Here is a 14,777-nt window from a genome sequence, read left to right as displayed (position 1 = left end):
CTTGCATCACGGTCATCTCTCATCATTTCTATTTTTTGGACATTTCAGTCTCCATTCTGGAAAGTTTATTAAGTTTGTTCCCTACATCACATGTGTGATAATCTATATTCCAGTTCTGGTCTTTAAGACTCCCAAGAAGCTTTTAATTCTGCCATGGTATTTTTAGCTTCCTTGAAATATTTCATTCTCACATCTCATGGCATCCTTGGTATATACACGTCAGCCTGTTCTCAAAGTTTGGCTTTCTCTCTCTTATAGGCTGGGTCTCATTCTCTATCCCAGATGCCAGAACATATTCTTTCTGTTCTGGTTTCTGCGGTAGATGATTCGCAGAAGGTGAGTCTGTGTCTTCTAGATGGTGTTTCCTATCCCTTATCTTTAGGGATTGTTCTCCCCCGCCCCATTCACTCAGCCTCTGTTCGTTTTTTCTTTTTCTTTTTTCAGCCTCTAATCAGAAAAGAGACAACAGATTTCCGTTTGCTCATAGGCAATCTATGCAGATTGCCCTTGGCTTATGCTCATTATTCTCTTTGGAGGCAAATTTCTTCATTGTATCTCCACTTGATATGTACAAGTCAACGTTCAGTTGTTGTGTGTGTGTTTTTAAACTAGGTTCAATATTCTTTATTAGTAAGCACCTTTAGCTGGGCTAAGGAAGGAATCATTTGTATCTTTTGTGTTAAAATTCTATTGATGACAAGAAGCAGAATTAGCTAAACTAAACCAGCTAAAGCAAAGCAAAGGAACCTGTTGGCTCACATAGCTGGGAAGAAAACACAAGTCATGTGGGTTTCAGGCATGAATAGATCCAGTGCTTTCTCTCCTGTGCATGCTTGGTTGTTTCTCTCATTCCTTCCTATGACAGATGACCTTCTTTCACATGGTAGGGGAGTGGGGAGGGTGCCAGGGGTAAGGCCACAGGACACTTCAGATACACAGCATCCTAGCCAGGGATTCCAAGAGGAAAGAAAGAGCCCTCCCCCCATCCCAGCATCTATATACACTATCTCCGGAAGGGACTCCCATTCACCTAGCATGGGCCCTGTGCCTGTTCCTTGGACCAATTCAGGTGGTGAGGTGATGGGATCCTGCCTTTGGCCCGGCCTGAGTGACATGCTCACCTCTGTGAAGGAACTGGGTAGTTAGAATTCTTATCAGAATTTTATGGATGAGGAAGGGGTGGGAGTAGGGCACACATTATACCAGAAAAATGGAGGGAGGGAGGCAGGACAGAAAAACATACTGGGGGCTCACTACATGCCTGTTTTCTCCTTCTCAGTCATCCTGAACCAACAGAAAACACAAAGTACTGTGCTCCCGGGCACACACTGCCACGGGTATTGCTCCTACCCGCAGTGCTGCACTTCTCAGCACGCCCCTACACCATATCCACACTCCCCTGCCCCTTCTCTCACCCTCCAAGCCCCACCCATGCAGAGCAAACATCAGATATGAGTGCAAATGAACACTAGGTCAGCCCGCCTCCTTTTCCTGCTGGAAGCAGAATAAGGAGAAATAAGACTATTCTAACTCCTCACCGACTAGCAAAGCGATTTTAGTGGTGGAGAACATGACACCAGGGTTCAGAGCATTAACTTCTTGATGTTCTTTCTGGAGGTTCCACTGTCGTTTTGCATGGATTCCTCGGTATCTAGGCAAACCTCACCCTCTAACACTTGTAGGGGCACAATTTAAGTTACAAAGAAGGATGAGTAGGAAAGAGAGAGAGAGAGAGAGAGAGAGAGAGAGAGAGAGAGAGAGAGAGAGAGATGATACCTGTTAGCCTTGTGAGGCCAACCTAGTCTTCAACCTTTAAAGCATCCCAGGGCCCTCAGGGACATAGCTCATTTCACGGCTTTTGTCTAGCTGCAGACACCTGAGCATGACAGATGATGAGACTGGAAAGGTCTGTAGTGGCCAGGCCATGGGGAGCCGCGAGTGCCCTGCTGAGGAGCTTGGACTCCTCGTAGGTAATGGTGCGGCAGCAGGAGGTCTTACAGGAGTAAAACTGTCCAGTCTGCTCTTTGGAGCCATTGCTGTGCTCTGGCACTGTGCCCTCGATGAGCTGTACTTTTAAAGTTCGGTGTTTTAATTTCTCGGCCTTGGAGATTTGTTACTGTGCTTTTATAATTTGATCATCTATGGGCCCACACGTCTTTGTGTAATATGAAACAAATACGCCCGGCATATTTGGAGGGAGAAGGGTAAAAGAGAAAGGACTAACCGGATGATCATCTAAGTCCCCATGTTATGGTAGACCAGCAGGTGGATTGTGGAGTAGGCAGGAGGCTGGGAGGTGGAAGGGGGTGGCCAGCGACAGGAAAATGCATCATGAGTTTAGGATTCTGTGAAGGATCCAGAGAGGACAGGCTAAAGTGGAACTAAAAGCTGAGGGTAAGGTGAAACATGTATTTTATTTCTTTATTTAAGAATACTAGAATTGACAGAGCTGGGGAGGTGATTACCGATGTTGCAAGTTTACATACACAATATGAATAGGTATTTTAAGTTGAAAGGCCACGTACCTGGAAAACTAGGTTGGCATTTTCATGCATTCCAAATATTTCTGGGTCATCTATCAAAGGCAGCTTTTCAATGTAGTCTTTAAACTCTTGTAGGGTGTCAGCCAAGGGTGCAAAGTAGATGCCTGTTATTGAAGACACAGGAAGGAAATGCCTCAGATAGGCTGGCTTTGGCACCGCTAAGTTTGGTCGTTCTCTGCCAGGCTCGGAGGCTGGCGTTAATCAGCTGTCTCGCACAGAAACAAGGACAGTTTTCCCCAAGCCTCCAAGTCATGTCTAGTTTCTTCACCTTTTCTTGAGGCCCCGAGTGCCTGATTAGGGGCCTAACCTTTCAGGGTATCTCGCCCAGAACATTTCACGATTCTCAAATTCAGGGATGTGCTGCTGAAAGGTAGGCTTTGTTAAGGGCTCCAGATTTCTATAAAACGCATGTAGACAGAATAAAACCCATTTTAAAAAAAGAAACAGTTCAAAGTGGTTAACGCCCAATAGATGGGCGTTAACGCCCCATAGATGGGCGTTTGGTTGTGCTGTTACAACCAAAGCAGTTCTGAAGGTGGTCACGCATGGGGCTGGGGTGGGCACGGGGACTGGGTTGTGAGGACTGGACACAGCGAACGCCTGCATGGAAAATGGAGAGATGCTGACAACAACTTCTTAGGGAAGGTCTTTTCCATAGAACGGAACACTCACTCACCTGATTCGGAATATTTATAACCCTTTTCCAATGTTTCAGGAGAAAAAAATCTTTTCAAGACCGTCCGAAGGCATCTTTGATCCCAGGTGTCTGTAACTCTGCCACCATATGTAATTTCACCTGCGAAGGATTTGCATTTAAAAACATATTATTGTTTCTTTTTTATTGATAGATGTATGCCAGTTCTAATAGGTTGATTTTCATACACATTTATTTGCTACTGAAAGTGGAAATAGCACAAGTTTCCTTCCACTACCTCCCCAAAAGAGAATAAGTCAATTTTTAAAAAGCAGGACAAAATCTAATTCATGTACTCTACCCTTATTATTTTGTGTTTTCCAAATAACAGAAACTAAAACCACTGAGTTGTGTTTACATATTTTTCCTTCTTCCTGTTTTTTTGTTTGTTTGTTTGTTTTGCTTCAAACTATTGATTTTGGGTCTAATCCCATCGTTGACTTCAGTATTCTAAAACATACTTTCTGTGAAACCGTGCTTTTGGTGCGGGGGGAGGGGAAATGAGTAAAATGGGATAAAAACATTTACAACGAGACATCCAAACCCAACTTACCTTACAGATTATTGATACTAAGCTAGGGAGGAAAGAGAGATTCAAGGTAAGGAGACAACCTGTCTCACAGAAATTATGTTATGGGGAATTAAACTTATTGGCATCCCGTCTCTCTTTCCACAGAGACGCTCCATGCAGCATGCTCCATTGTGATCGGCAAATTACAAGCCTGCTCACATCACCATTTTGTTCAGCAATCTCGGCCCCATAGGAGTGGCTGGCGGCAGGGGTATAAATTAGCCTCTCAGATCCCCTGCCCATCCCTCTCACCCTTCTTGGTCTACCCTGAGGATAGGCCCTCATCCATTCTTACTGCTGTTTTATTATCTGTTGTTCCAAGGTTTCATTTGCTTTTCAAGGCTCTAGATCACCTGGTACCTCTCTGCTGTCCCACATGCCCCTTACTCACCAATGAAAACCGTCCACTCCCACCCCATCCCCTTCTAGAACTCTCCTTTCCCACACTTCCCAGTGCAAATCTCTTCTTCATGATTTGGACCTACATGGTCCAAATTGGGTCTAATTTTTGTCAGTAAGGTCCCTTGTGGCCATAATTAACATGTGCTAGCAATTTTAATTCTTGAAATTTTTCCCTTTTTCACAAGTACACCTGACTCAAAAGGTCAATCAGTGTTCAGATTCTTTTTAATTTAAGAGCACTAACTCTGGAGGCTAGATTGTCTGGGTTTAAATCTTGGCTTTACCAGTTGTAAATGGAACAGTAGGTGGAGCTCCTATTTTACGTGTAAAATCCTATATAATAAAGATGTAATATGCAAATGGTTGTTACGCCATGAAGCGTAACGACCGACCACATAACAACCAGATCAGGCAGCGAGCTACAAGCGGGCAGCAGAGAGCTACAGGAGGGGGCAGGGCAGCAAGCTATGGGGGTGGGGGTGGGGGCGGAGGGAGCTACAGGAGGGCAGGGCAGCAGGCGGAGAGCTACCAGAGGGTGGCAGCAAGCTACTGGTGAGCTACTGGCACACGGATTCGTGCGCAGGGCTACTAGTAGGTATATAATAGTCCTTGCCTTACAGGGTTGTTGTGAGGATTAAATCTGCTAATTAATGGGAAGTGCTTAGATAATGCTTGGCATGTAGCAAGAGCAATGTTAAGTTTTTATATTATTATTGGAGGAAACATCTGTCCCATTTTTCTATGTGTCAATATTCTTATGATATTCTGATCCTGGTCTTCTCTTCGCAAAGGGAATATCAGAAGTCATCACCACCACAATCCAACACTGTGGAGGTGGCCATCTTTGTATGGGCCAGGTGGGTGTGAGCCGTGTGTGGCACACAGCTTGGATGCCCTGGCCATGTGGGCATACTAACCAGTAATATAGGTCAGTGCAGCCCAGGGAATCCTTCCTTCTTGACAGTAAAGGTTGAGGTTCAGTAAAGCGCATTCTCTGTCACTGTCGTTAAATTCATAGCAGATGTTCCAACCAAGAGGGCCAAACTTCTTTCTTTCCTAGAATGGAAAATGAAAACCGTCTAAAGTAAAAGTTGATAACATTAATTTTGTGAAAAATATTGAAAACAAAAAGGTTTCTATTGAAGTCGGGCATCCTCATTCTGTAAAATCAGCTAAAGTCATGCAGTTGAACTTCGGCTCCCACCAAACAAGGAGGCACCTCTTCCTCCGGTCCGGGCCCCCCCCCATATTTCTAAAAGAACACGTGATATTCCTGAAAACGGGGCAGGCCTGTCCAAGAACAGTTCTTCTTCATGATAAAACATTTCTGCATCCAAATAGGAAAAAGAATCCCACCTGGTGTCCTCTGGCATAAAAACACTGACACTCACCTAGCGGGTGGAGAGAGCTCCCCCTACTGTTCTAAGGAGTGTGTCCACCGTGCAGGCTCTTCAGTCAGGCCATGCTGTGCTGACTGCATACTCACTTCTCTATAGAGACAACTTTTTTTTTTTTTTAAATAGTACACAGAATCATAATCCTTGTTTCATGAATTCTCATAATGAAATCTTTTCCTCTGTTTGTGTTGTATCCATCCCATCTTAATTTCATAATTCTAAACTGATGATTATACCAGAGGATTGGTCCTATGTTCTCTTGGTTTCAAAATTTCTCTACATCTTAAACCACCTCCTCATCTCAGCTGCTTTCATTAGAACAAGGGCCTCACACCTGGAAACCCCAATCCTCTTGGGTCTCCTTGTAAGACCTTGTTTACTTATCCCATAATCTGTTTTTTTCTAGACTTGATTTTTTCCCTCTATGGCCCACACACATTTGAAAAGCAGTCAGCCAACTGAATCAAGACTCCATCTAGACTAGAGATACATATTTGAAGAGTCAGAATTCAAGTACAAGCCACAAGATGGGACAGCAGTGAGGTTTGAACAGAAGGAAGGAGAAAGTAGTGCTGATCTGAAGATCATCTTTCAGGGGACCTGGGACTCCAGTCACAGGGAGGAAGCTTGTTTATTTTAACAAAACACACGTTCTTGTTTCTATTAAGAAGCAGAATTGAGTGTACCTGAACAATTGCATGGAAGAAACAAATGCCAAATATTATCTGTCTCCATTTTTGTCCAAGTATATTTTCTTCAAAATATGAAGGTGTCATTTCGGTAAATGCTCGTCTGATATTTGCACGTAAGCCTTTGGGAGGCTCATTGGTTACCTGGATTTAGATGAAACATACATGTCAGAGAGAGTGACTTTACAGATCTGCATGGTTTCTGAATAGCACACGTGGACTGAAGCCACTGAGAAAATGTAGATAACTAATGCTCATGGGGTGTCCTGGCATGCTCGTGCCTGCTCTATGTCTTGCTGTGGTCCCGTCCTGGGAGAACAGGGCCTGGTGGGTCCTCACACCGACAGTGGGTAAACCTCAGACGCCTCTATTTGGTGTCCATTTTTCTAAACAAGGCCTTCTGCATCGGATTGTCTGTTCATCCCAACATATGGCATCATCCCACACTTTGCCTTGATGACGTGGGCAGGGAGGGAAGATCCCTGGGTGAACATCTGCAGAGGCTGCTCACATATTGGAAACTTTCAGCACCGAAATCCAGCAGCCTGTAGGTCTTCCTGTCTCTCAAATGCTGAAGCATCCCTTTAACGCTGGGAGGGATCCTGTTCTCATCACTGCATCCTTGACATGTTTTGACAGAGGGTAAGATGGGACGACTTGAATGACCAACAGGACTAGGGCACGCAAGGATGGGCAGTGGCTTGGGAAACTGAAGAGATACTGACTCCCACCTCCCCACTTGGGCTGTATAGACTTTGACACAGTCCTGCACGGGGCCTGAGCTCCCTGGACCCACTGGGTGAACACTCTGAGGCCAGTCACTTCACATCACTCCAACCACGTGCATCCATTACCTTGACAGAATTTTGAAGAACTGTAACAGGAAATGTATCACTAGGCATGGAACTTAAAAAAAGTCGAAAAGTGTCCTTGATAGCAATGTCTGTTTAAAACAAAGACAAAACAATGAAAAGGAAAATGCTTACCTCTTAGTAACACTCTTCTATAAGCAGTAGTTATTATAGGGTAGCAAAAAATGCTGTAAGCTCTGTTTAAAGATTAGCTTATCTCTTATAAGTGTGTTGTAAAATGTTCTCAGAGAATCGTTACAGAAATCTTTATACAGGAGAGTCTGGCAGTCTAGACTGGCACATTTGAGTAAAGACATTAGAGACACGTTAATTTTCAATACTTCATGGATATGTTCACGTCCTTCCCTCTAAAATGGAGGAAACTTTATTTATTTAAAAAATATATTTTTATTCATTTCAGAGAGAGAGAGAGAGGGAGAGAGATAGAAACATCAATGATGAGAGCGAATCATTGATTGGCTGCTTCCTGCATGCCCCCTATTGGGGATTGAGCCTGCAACCTGGGCATGTGCCCTTGACTGGAATTGAACCCGGGACCCTTCAGTCCACAGGCTGAGGCTCTATCCACTGAGCCAAACCAGCTAGGGCTGAAATGGGGGAAATTTTCAATTGAAAAAGAGGCTAGTTACTGGGAGTGCATCTATGCTCATGAAGTTTTTTTTTCTTAACCACTCAACTTAAGGCAAACTGCATGAGAGTGGTCAGAAAGCCTATGAAGGAGAAAGGAGTTTCTTCCTTCTGCAGAGGAGTTCAAAGGGAACCAAGGGAGCAGGGATATGGAGAGACGTCAAGGGTAACATCAAGAGGTGAACCGAATACACTTTCTGAGCTGAGGACTGAGAATCTAAGAAAGAACGAGTTCCATTCTAGGCTAAAAAGGCCAATGCAACGTTGGAAAAATCACCATTCGCACCACGGGAGGACACAGGAATCACCCGCAGATGACTCTCTTGGCATTGGTTTTGTACTGCGGTGTTCCTCCAGCGTGCCAGGCTTGCTCCCTCCCTGGGTCTCTGCACTGTCTGTTCCTTCTGCCTGGAATGTTTTTCCTTTGATTCCCTCACGTTCTTCAAGTCTTAATCAAGTGTCACCTTCTCTAAGAGGTCTTCCCGGGCCACACCATTTAAAATTGCTACCCACTCTTCCGCCCCACCCGCATCCTAACCTGACCTTTCTCATCCTCCTTACTCTCCTTTTAATTTTGTCCAAAGCACTGACCACATTCTGTTTTACCGTATAAATTACTTATCAGATGGTTTATTTACCGTCTGTCTCCCCTCACTAGAATATAAGCTTGATGAGGGCAGGTATCTGTGGTTGTTTTGTTCACCACTATACCTTAAGCATTCAGAACAGTGCATGGCCCATAGTAGGTTCTCAAATTTTACTGAATGAATGACTGCAGATTAAAGTTGAATTTATTTTTCTTAGTTTGAGCTAAATTAATGAGCTACTTTAAATAGCCAAAATTAAAAGTCAGTTCTAGTACAACTCTAGAGCAACACTAAAATTACTTGCAGGTAGAAACTATTAGGCATAGAAGCCAAACATCAACCAAAGCCTTAGGGCTAATGAGTTCGCTACCCAAAGAATCTGAAGAATAAAAAAGGCCAGGTTTAGAGAAGGGTTCTCCCCTCCCCCCACGCTTTCCCCCTTATAATTGCTAATGCTTCAAGAACCTTAACTTTCACAGACATCATAGAAGTTTATTTAGAGCTGGAATGGAACCTTAGATATCATCTTAGTATGGGAGTTCTACCATTGATATGATGCGATCTTTTGCTAGCAGAAGGCAGGGCCCGGGAACAGGGAAGCGAGTGGCCTTTAGGGGAAGGCTACAAAGCCCTTGCAGTGGCCTGGTAACCTGTGCAGGCTGGCCACTCTCAGGGAGCAGCTCTTCACCTTAATAGGCAGCATTAAGTAAAGTTACTTGTAAGACCAGCTGCAGAGCTCTGACCTTCCCAGAAAGCTTTCTGCAGTCAAGACAGAAAGGAAGACTCCAGAGGAGGGCTCTGGATACTCTCGGTTGGTGGTTCTCTCCCATGGCCTCCTGGAGGAGTGGGGCCCACTGTGTTTATTACCAGCAATACAGTTCCTAGGGTTTCAATTATTCCCATACTAGCATTTTAAAACGAGTAGATTCTAACTCCACTTCTTATCTCTGTGCAGCCCATTATACTTTCTTGAGTGGGAAAGAAAGTGGTGATATGGCAGTTAGTATACAAAGCAGTAAAAAGCTACTCTAAAGGGAATTGGTGCCGAAACCGGTTTGGCTCAGTGGATAGAGCGTCGGCCTGCGGACTCAAGGGTCTCAGGTTCGATTCCGGTCAGGGCATGTACCTTGGTTGCGGGCACATCCCCAGTAGGGGGTGTGCAGGAGGCAGCTGATCGATGTTTCTCTCTCATTGATGTTTCTGGCTCTCTGTCCCTCTCTCTTCCTCTCTGTAAAAAATCAATAAAAATAAAAAAAAAAAAAAAGGGAATTGGTGGTAATCTCCACTCTGTTCCTTAACTTCTCTCCTATAGGGAAAGATTTATTTTCCTTCGTTGTCCTAAATTCATTTTTCTTTTTCATTTTATTATGCTTACCTGTAATCTACTTTGAATTTGAATGGCTTCCCATAGAGGGCAATGTGAAACAGAAATGATCCAGTGGGCACCCTAGCTGGTTTGGCTCAGTGGATAGAGTGTCAGCCTGCAGACCGAGAGGTTCCGGGTTTGATTCTGATCAAGGGCACATGCCCACGTTGTGGGCTCAATCCCCAGAAGGGGCCGTGTAGGAGACAGCTGATCAATGATTCTCTCTTATCATTGATATTTCTATCTCTTTCTCTCTCCCCCTTCCTCTTTGAAATCAATAAAATATAAAAAAAGAAAAAGAAATGATCCAGTGGGTGATCCACCTCAACTTGGTGTCTAAAGATCTTTTTTCGAATCTGGGTTGTGTAACTTAACTAATGCTCTGTAGGTCTCATATTTCTCCTCTCTAATATGGGAAACACAATCCCTACAATAAAGAATTATTATAAGGAATCAGTTCAACAATAAAGGCTACATAAAATGGTATTATTATGCAAATGATATGTGTTTGACATACGTGGGTCTGTGAAGGTTTTAATGAGCTCTTCCATTGCCAACATCCAAGAAACAGCAAGATGGCAGTTTTGCAAAAATACCCAGTTTCCTGTTTTCATAGCATCTTTGATCATTTTTTCAGCAATGGGTCCTTGTCCTTGCCCCAGTGAAATGGATTGCACCCTGAGTTGAACAACAACAACAACAACAACAATGAAATGCTGTTTTTTTTAAGCAATGAAATCATTAGGCATTTAAATATAGTAGACTCTTGCCTAGAATGAACACACATTTAAAATCTTCATTCTGATTGCTGCACCAAGACCCGGCCCATAAACATGTCTCCTGCACAGCAACTCTTTCTATGTAGACAAAGAGGGTCCTCACGGCCAATTGGCCTGGAGGACAATTCCTCCCAGTGACACCAACAACAATCAAGACTTAACTATACAAAGGAGGAACAAGATGGAGGCATAGGGCGGAAGCCTGATCGTTGCCTACCACAACAATTTTGAGACTACGACGGGAGAGCAGAGCAGACACCATCCAGAACCACCGGAGGGCTGGCTGAGCAGATGCTCTACAACTAGAATAAAAGAGAGGGGTACGTGGGATGATGCTGATGCCGGTGACCCAAAGTCCACACTTTAAGAACTACGGCTCAGGCGACACAATGGCGGCCTGGAATGTGCTCGGCGCAGTTCCCCCAGTGGTCTCTGGCTGAGGGGACGGCTCCACTCGCTGCCGAGCACGGACAGACGAGCCCCTGGGAGACATGGGGTGGGAGACTCCGCGCTTGCTGACCTCCGAGTCCTTCAAGAATCTCAACGCCCCGGAAGCGGCCAGGTGCGCACGCTCGGCGACTGGCCACCGCTGCAGACCCAAGGGCCGACGCAGCGACACCGGACCAGCCCGCCGCCGCGCACCGGGCACACCGGAGCTTCGCCGAGCCCGCCGCCCAACGAGTTCTGTGGCAGCTGCCCTGGAGCCCTGAGAAAATGACCGAAGGAATTGCTGAGAGGGAATTGACCAACAGGAATTGGGATCAAGAAGACGAAACCCCGCTGAGACCTGAGTCCAGGCGAGGCTGCGAGCCTCTGGGCTCAGGTGTGGTCACACGCCCTTGGGTCTAGGTGAGGCCTCACGCCCCTGGGTCTGGGTGAAGCCGGATTCCGGGTTCGGGTGAGGCCATGTGCCCCTGGGTCCGGGTGAAGCTGAATCCTGGGTCCGGGTGAGGCCGTGTGCCCCTGGATCCGGGTGAGGCTGGGTCCCGGGTCCGGGTGAGGCCACGTGCCCCTGGGTCTGGGTGAGGCCATGTGTCCCTGGATCCGGGTGAGGCCTCGTGCACCTAGGTCCAGGTGAGGCCACGCGCCCCTGGGGCTGGGAGAGGCCACGCGCCCCCGGGTCCAGGTGAGGCCATGTGTCCCTGGATCCGGGTGAGGCTGGGTCCCGGGTCTGGGTGAGGCCACGCGCCCCTGGGTCTGGGAGAGGCCACGCGCCCCTGGGTCCGGGTGAGGCCATGTGTCCCTGGATCCGGGTGAGGCCTCGCGCACCTAGGTCCCGGTGAGGCCACGTGCCCCTGGGGCTGGGAGAGGCCACGCGCCCCCGGGTCCAGGTGAGGCCATGTGTCCCTGGATCCGGGTGATCCTGGGTCCCGGGTCCGGGTGAGGCCTCGCGCACCTAGCTCCGGGTGAGGCCACGCGCCCCTGGGTCTGGGAGAGGCCACGCGCCCCCGGGTCCGGGTGAGGCCATGTGTCCCTGGATCCGGGTGAGGTCTCGCGCACCTAGGTCTGGGTGAGGCCACGCGCCCCTGGGTCTGGGAGAGGCCACGTGCCCCCTGGTCTGGGTGAGGCCACGTGCCCCTGAGTCTGGGTGAAGCCGTGCCCCTGGGTCCAGCCGAGACCAAACCAGAGGGAGTCGGACCTCCGTTACCACCATTTGTCCACCATCCAGAGCTGAGGGGTCAGTGCTGACATGTACACATAAGGAACTGGTGGACATTGAAATTGGATCTCTAAAGAACCGTTGGTCCAGAAAGAAACTCACTACAGACTGATTCATTTGCCTGTCAGCATAACTATCATTGCTTGTCTCACATTCAGTTCTTATAAGTATATCTCTAGGGACACATGATCTCGCTCATCTAGGGGAAATGATGAACAACATAGACTGATGAACAAGAACAGAACCAGAAACAAGGAGACATCGATCGGACTATCGGGCCTCAGAGGGAGGATAGAGGAGGTTGGGGGGAGGGGGGAGAGATCAACCAAAGGATTTGTGTGCATGCATATGAGCCTATCCAATGGTTAACTTCAACAGGGGTTTGGGGCATCCGTGGGGAGGGGTGTGGGATGGGAATGGGGGGATGAGGACAAATATGTGACACCTTAATCAATAAAGAAATTAAAAAAAATCTTCATTCTGATAGATGTACAGATGTTTTTTCTTATTTTCTTGTTTTTTAAAAAAACATTTTTACTATAACATACGGGGAAGTGCAAAGAACAAATACACAGCTCTATGAATTATTGCAAATGAACATCTGTGGTTGAGAAGAGAACTTTGCCAACACCCTGGACACATCTCTTCTGTGCCTCTTTCCATTCATTCATTTTCCCTTCCTTCTTCCCAAAGGTATTCATTACCCAGACTTCCAAGCTTATAGGTCAGTTTTTTAAAACTTTAAAAAACTGAAGATATATATATATATATATATATATATATATATATGATTTGTTCAGATATATATATATATTAATCATTAATACATGGTTTAATAAATTCCCCCGAGGTGAATATACACATGTATTACCACTTAGGACAAAATAAAGGACATTACCATCACCCTCTCAATCAGTATCCTCTTAATTCTCAAAGGCTATTTTGAATTCTAACACCATAGGTCAATTTTGCCTGTTTTTGAATTTTATATAAGTGGAATCATATATATATTTTTTTGGTATTTGGTCCATTTCAATCAACATTATTTTTTGATTAATTCATATTATTGTGTGTCATTGTGTTCATTCATTTTTATTGCTATATAATAGTCCACGTTTTATCCATTTTGTTTTTGATGGACATTTGGATCATTTATGGCTTTTGACTCTTACATACAATGCTTCAATAAACATTCTTGTACATGTCTTTTAGTTTATAGTATCAAACTATCTTCCAAAGTGATGCCACCATTCCACACTTCTCCCAGCAGCAGGTGAGAGTACTTGCAAGGACATGGAGAAGCAAGTACTCTCACCTGCTGCTGGGAGAAGTGTGGAATGGTGGCATCACTTTGGAAAATAGTTTGATACTATAAAAAACGTTAAACATGCACATATTCTGTCAAACAGCAGTTCCACTCCTAAGAATATACACAACAAAGTGGAGTGCACATGTATACTAAAAGACATGTACAAGAATGTTTAACGTTTCTTAATTTATTTAGTAAGGGGTACCTGAATGTAGGAATCCATGCTCCATAGAAGGAACAAAAAGGGAAACTTTTATCAAGGAGATGTTCATATGAGTTGCTGAATCTGCACAAGAAGACCTTACCGTTCTGAATATCCATAGTCCCGGGCAAACCTCTGAAACGCGCCCATGGGATCTGAGCCTGTGCTTAAGATGAATACCAGGGGAGTGTTGTAGGACATATCTTGATACAGAGTCGGCAGGTCCATAGGTGGTGTCTCTATAAAGCGTTGCCCAAGATTTTCTATTACAAAATCTGTAAGAGCAAAAACCACCTGAAAGGTGAAAAGAAAAACATTTAAAAAATGTGTTGGCTGAGTATCTTTCATAATTTTACTCTATTTCCCCTCAACTTCTCAGAGGTGGGTGCCCTGTCCTTTGAGCTCATTCTCTCTTGATTAGGTATATTTCTTCCTATGGATCAGCTTGGTGAACGTGTACATCTCACAACTGCTGACAGCCCTGCTTCTCCTGACTGCACTGAGCAGGATAAACTACTGCACGAGAGGAAAGTCCCCCATCACTCTGTCTATCTATACACCTGCAATTTCCTCGCCTCCTTTTGTTCCATCCCTATTGCATTCTCAGGGACTTTCCTTTTAGTCCTTCCATTGACTGCTGCATTATTGACCTCTCCCTTTCTCCATGATGTCCCTATCACCATCCAATTAGGCTCTATTGTCTTCTATTCTTAAAACCCAAACCAGAGAGCCTTCCCTGATTGCAGTGCCCTGCCAGCTACTATTTCATTTCTTTGCTTCCCGTTCACAAGCCAGTTTCTCAGAGGAATTGACTCCATATGCTGTCTACCATCTTCATCTCTTATCTACTCATCAACCTCTTCTGACCTCTCTCAGGAACCAGCCCCAGCTTTGATGATCATATCCCTGGCCAGGCCACTTTCTACACCAAGTGTGTTCCCTTCACCGACCTCCCCTGAGCCAACTTAACCCTTTTCTGCTCTTGTAGACCATGGCTCTCCATAGCCCAAATGGAGTCTTTGTTTGAGATAGAAAAAGTTGTCCTTTTTTGAGATATTTGTGCCCCAAAACTGCCATGA

The 14,777-nt window shown here is 45.4% G+C and overlaps 1 protein-coding gene across 1 annotated transcript in view; it reads right to left on the bottom strand.

Annotated features, from left to right (window-relative positions):
- Positions 1-14,777, bottom strand: part of DNAH6 (dynein axonemal heavy chain 6) — a 216,325-nt gene that overhangs the window by 15,674 nt on the left and 185,874 nt on the right. Inside the window, exons 63-69 of the mRNA XM_054727991.1 lie at positions 13,802-13,992; positions 10,266-10,426; positions 7,151-7,239; positions 6,294-6,440; positions 5,128-5,266; positions 3,220-3,339; positions 2,526-2,647 (exon numbers count right to left, since the gene is read on the bottom strand). Coding sequence (XP_054583966.1) covers positions 2,526-2,647; positions 3,220-3,339; positions 5,128-5,266; positions 6,294-6,440; positions 7,151-7,239; positions 10,266-10,426; positions 13,802-13,992 — 969 coding nt within the window. The remainder of the gene's footprint in view (positions 1-2,525; positions 2,648-3,219; positions 3,340-5,127; positions 5,267-6,293; positions 6,441-7,150; positions 7,240-10,265; positions 10,427-13,801; positions 13,993-14,777) is intronic.

Source organism: Eptesicus fuscus, chromosome 16 (genome assembly GCF_027574615.1).
Source record: "Eptesicus fuscus isolate TK198812 chromosome 16, DD_ASM_mEF_20220401, whole genome shotgun sequence".
Classification (NCBI taxonomy): Eukaryota; Metazoa; Chordata; class Mammalia; order Chiroptera; family Vespertilionidae; genus Eptesicus; species Eptesicus fuscus.
Note: the sequence above shows the minus strand (reverse complement) of the source record. Positions and strands in the feature narration are given on the sequence as shown.